Raw genomic sequence first — 4,815 nt, forward strand, 5'->3', positions numbered from 1 at the left:
TCCATTAAGGTCTCCCAATCTGCCAGCTGATAAGCGCAACTTAAAGTACGCTCATCAGACATGCGCAAAATGCACAAAAACACGTGCAAAACTGCAAGACAAAAACGTGCGACAATATGCTAGTCACCTAGGTCTGAACGGGGCCTTAAGAAGTGACTATGCCTGTAAATGTTACTTAACTGCAGCAGAGAAAATAATTAGGCCTTCTACACTCTCAGACAGCTCTGTGCTGTGTGGTAGAGCTATGCAAGTATCAGGACAGAATGGACAGACATACAAACAGCTCTCTTATTATGAATGTATTGATAGTTTCCTCGCGGTTCAGCTTAGTATCATGAGATTTAGTTGTTAATACAGTTGAACAACACTTGTGCCATGTGTAACTGTGGTGTTAACACTTCAGCAAGTGAGGTATTCCTGCACTGCACAGAGCCTCGGGATTGTGTTTCATATTTGTGTATATAGTACTTGGGAATTGGAGCGCTGGATATCTAGTGAGGTCCTGAGATGGCATTGTTTGAACTTTGAACTGACGTTTCTATTATTGCCTGTCGCAAACTATTCTGGTTCTGTTATAAAAAGTGAGTTATAAAGATGGATTACCCTGTTTGTGTTGCAAACTGCAGTACTGCAGTTAAAAATCTAATTAACGAATAACTTTCTATCTCTGCTCGAGCTATATACTGTACTCGCCATTCACTCCTGGCATTATGCAACAATCATTTTAAAAACAATTTGCAAGCTAGGACTGTAAATTCATCCTTTTCCCCCCATCTTCAAGCTGGGTGCTTTGATATAAGTTTGCAGCAACTGCGTGACTGTTTAATTTTTTTCTGAAGTTATTGGTCTAGCACATGGCTCAGAAACGTGAATATCAGTAAAGATTTGCCAAGATCGACAATTTAAATATACTTATGTGGACGGTATAACTGCATCCCACATCGGAGTAAGAATGTGCATGAATTTGGGTAAATTCAATTGTAACTTTGTTAGGTTACTTTGCCTAAAGATCAAATTGTGCATATGCATATATATATATAGCTATATATAAAACTTAAAGGAAAAAAAATAATTTTGGTAAGGTGCTATACTTCATAAATTCTATTTGCCAAAACAAACAAAAAAATACTCTTTCTGGATGGCGTAAATATATTCTAACATTTGTACTATTGCTTAACCACTGAATTTGTTGGCTATGATCACACATCCTTAAGGTATAAATTACACAGTTCAGAAGAGAAAAAAACAAAAAAAACAGCAGTTTGGGAATTCAAACCAACCAGACGTTTGTGAGTTCGGCATGCAGGTCCATTATATCCATATTATTCTAAAACATATAGACTCATTTGATATTACAAAATACAAAAATAGTTTATGAGAACTTTCATTTACATTCCATTTACAAGGAGTGCATAAAATAACTTAAAGTTTTAGCATTATCTGAGAATTAAAATACTTGAAAAAAAAAATATGAGTGCCAAAAAAATAAAAACTAAATTTAAAGGAGGGAGAAAAAAGGGGAAAAGTAGAGAGTTTATGGTACGGCAATGGGGTCAAGCAGCATACTGTACGTCTGGGTACGGCATACATTCAATACTAGAGCGTGATCTCTAGCTGGACCAAAGCAAGGCAGTATTTTTGGCGGACTGAACTATTGAAGAAATAAAGTGAAATGTGCATTAAAACCCCAAATTCACTATATCAACAATCAAGGCTATTATATACCATATATTGTAATTCAGTCTTGAATTGCAAAATGGTCATGATAGGGAGAATGTACAAGGTCGTCTTCTTTTGTTATAAAACAACAATGTTCAAAATATGGACCGGTCTACAGGGATGAATTAATTTACACATTAATGCGTTGGTCTTGGGAGCAAACACTAGGAAATGATACAATTTTTGCTCTTTCTCCTTTTCCTGCTATGTAATTGTCCTCGGCCACCCAAAGTGGAAGACTTGGGTATTCCACCGGAACATTGAGCATACTGATGCATAAGATCATCGCTAGTTACGTATCTCAGACGGGTTGGCTGTGGAATTGGTTCTCCTAAGAAATATCCTTCATTGTCTGACTCTGACGAAGAGGAACAGGTAGAACACCAATCATATTCGTTCATGTGTTGGCCCCACCTATCACAGAGATGGTTTTGTAATGCCAGATCTGAGGCAGTTCTTTGATACCGGTTGTACATTTCTCTTCTGACAACTTGATCCATCTGACCTCCCCTTTGTTGCATAAACCGTTCATAGTCCTCTCGGGCTCTCAAGAGTGGTTTTTCTTTCATTTTACTGCACTGCTCAGTAGCCAGATGAAGAGCATTGTCCGAACGAGAACGCCTCGACCTCCTTTGATGATGGCGGCGATAGTGCTGCTCATTTTCTCTTGACTGTGTCCTTCTCCTTGTCCTTTCACTCATCGGAGCCATTTTGACACTCCCCTGGCCAGGTATGTCATTCACAGCATCATCAAACTGAAATGATTGATGCATTCTTAGCTGCGGTGGAAGGTCCCTGTATTTTCCAGGGTTACCCAGATCGCGAGCCACCTCTTGATACTGTTGTGCCGATACAAGACTCCGGACAGACTCAACACTGCGGAACTGAGAAGAAGAGTTCAGGGTTCCCATGTTGCTAATTTTCTCTGAAACGTTCATCCCAGAATCTTTGCTCAGATCTGGCATGGAGAAGCGAGAGAGGTGTTCTTGACGTTTAGGACCTCCATCCATGGACGCACCTTATAAAAAGAAAGACAAAGAAGTATTGTTAGTTCAAAGTTTAATTAATACTGACAATTAATATAGAGTAAATATAATTGTGTATAGTTAAAATTGAAACCAGACGTTTATGCTGTTTACTTACTGCTTATGTATTAATATAGCAGATGTTACAACAGAATCTTTATTCGCTAGGCACATAGAACATTCACATAACACAGCTGTAAAGATGCACTAGAATTTTATGAGAACATAATAAATGCTTATGTTTATGGGTTATATCTAAAAAATACATTTATTTCCTCTATATTGGCCACCTCCGATTTTACTGCTGCTGTAGAGTACAGGCAGCTGGTTTTGCTTTGTCTCTCTTGCACCAGTCATTGTTAGAATAGTGGAAAGGCTGACTCTCACATGAGGCAGTAGCTACAATTTTATTTCAATGGTCAGCCACCTTCTCTTTTGTATTATGGAATTTACTAAGCTACAAACTTTATTTTTAACAGCTCTAACATACACAGGTACAGCACAAAGCATGATGACCTCATCATTCTGCTGCTTAACCTTCAGTGTCTGAACATGGTATGGGGGCAGAGGGGTGACCAGACTGTACTGTCAGGTCACCGGTGTATACCTTAGCACTTGTTAGAAAGAAATGCAAACCCATTAACAGGCACCCATATATATATATTTCAACTGTGCATGAAGCCATTTGCTTGGAGATCAGCTTTAACTTAGTAAGCTACAACAAGTATTAGTAATGCCAATAATAAGATGGCAGTAGTGGTAATTCCCAGCACTGAATAGCAGCTATCACTTAATTTTCTATGTTTTAAAGAGACACTGTGTCTACACACCCCCCAGGAATGTAAACTTACTGAGCCATTCACTTTTCCCCAATATCTGGTATTGGAGCTTAGAAAGGGGGATGAAGTCATGACACCTCCCCTGTGCGACAGTGTTGGGCTTGATGATTGGCAGCTCAGGGCTGAGTTCTATCACATAGGGGGGTTCATGTGATCCCCCATACACAGAAAACTAGCTCTGTTAGCGGAAGCTCTGGCAGTGAGTGTGACTGAGTGAGTCTACGTGACTGGGGTGGCAGTGACAGACATTATTTGTAAGAACTAGAAAGCCCCCAGTGCGTCCCTGCACCTTATTAGGAGGAGTAGGCTATCTCCAGGTACACCTGCATGCAATCTATCGACTTCATTAATATGCTCACACTTGGAGACTCAGATACATAGAGTTAGGACCACACTTTGCAGAGGTGCCTTGGCGCGGCAGTGTGGCTTCTACATATTTTTGGCCAAAAGTTTGTGCAACTAAAACCTCTGATTTTAACGCATACTGTTGACAGGGCTACTTGTTTGGTTGCAGGCTGGCTGGCAGGTTGGGGCTGGGGAATTTTTGTGTTTTGTATTGTTGTAAGCCTTCCCATTGTGCTCCCTGCTATAAAGGCTGGTTATGGATTCATGCATGTACCACTTCTTTCTAGTTTGACTATTTTTGGTTAGGGGGATGCACTGGGGTCCCAGCGTGCATTTTTGGTTGCTGGGCCCCCAGTGCGTCCCTGCACCTTATTAGGAGGAGTAGGCTACCTCCAGGTACACCTGCATGCAATCTATCGACTTCATTAATATGCTCACACTTGGAGACTCAGATACATAGAGTTAGGACCACACTTTGCACGGGTGCCTTGGCGCGGCAGTGTGGCTTCTACATATTTTTGGCCAAAAGTTTGTGCGACTAAAACCTCTGATTTTAACGCATACTGTTGACAGGGCTACTTGTTTGGTTGCAGGCTGGCTGGCAGGTTGGGGCTGGGGAATTTTTGTGTTTTGTATTATTTGTAAGAACAATGTTAAAATAAATCTTAATGAGTCCTTCCTACTTGTACTTTAGGTTACAAAAGAAGGTTGAAAAGTTTCACAGAGATCTCACCTCCAGAGACTTAAGCAGAGATAAGAATCTTGAAGGTGATCCATTCTACCAGTGTGCAACCAAAACTGTTATATAAATGATTGTGGACTGAAACAAAAATCCATAGACCAATCCTTTTTCAGAAGGTGAGGAACCAAAAGGAGCCACAACATAT

At 40.2% G+C, this 4,815-nt stretch overlaps 1 protein-coding gene across 1 annotated transcript in view; it reads right to left on the bottom strand.

Moving 5' to 3' along the window:
• Positions 1-1,600: 1,600 nt before the first annotated feature.
• Positions 1,601-4,815, bottom strand: part of PRICKLE2 (prickle planar cell polarity protein 2) — a 246,662-nt gene continuing 243,447 nt past the window's right edge. The window contains 1 exon segment of the mRNA XM_018554725.1: positions 1,601-2,737. Within this exon segment, the coding sequence (XP_018410227.1) occupies positions 1,884-2,737 (854 nt within the window). The 3' untranslated portion in view covers positions 1,601-1,883.

Source organism: Nanorana parkeri, unplaced genomic scaffold (genome assembly GCF_000935625.1).
Source record: "Nanorana parkeri isolate BGI_ZX_2015 unplaced genomic scaffold, ASM93562v1 scaffold9, whole genome shotgun sequence".
NCBI classification, from domain to species: domain Eukaryota; kingdom Metazoa; phylum Chordata; class Amphibia; order Anura; family Dicroglossidae; genus Nanorana; species Nanorana parkeri.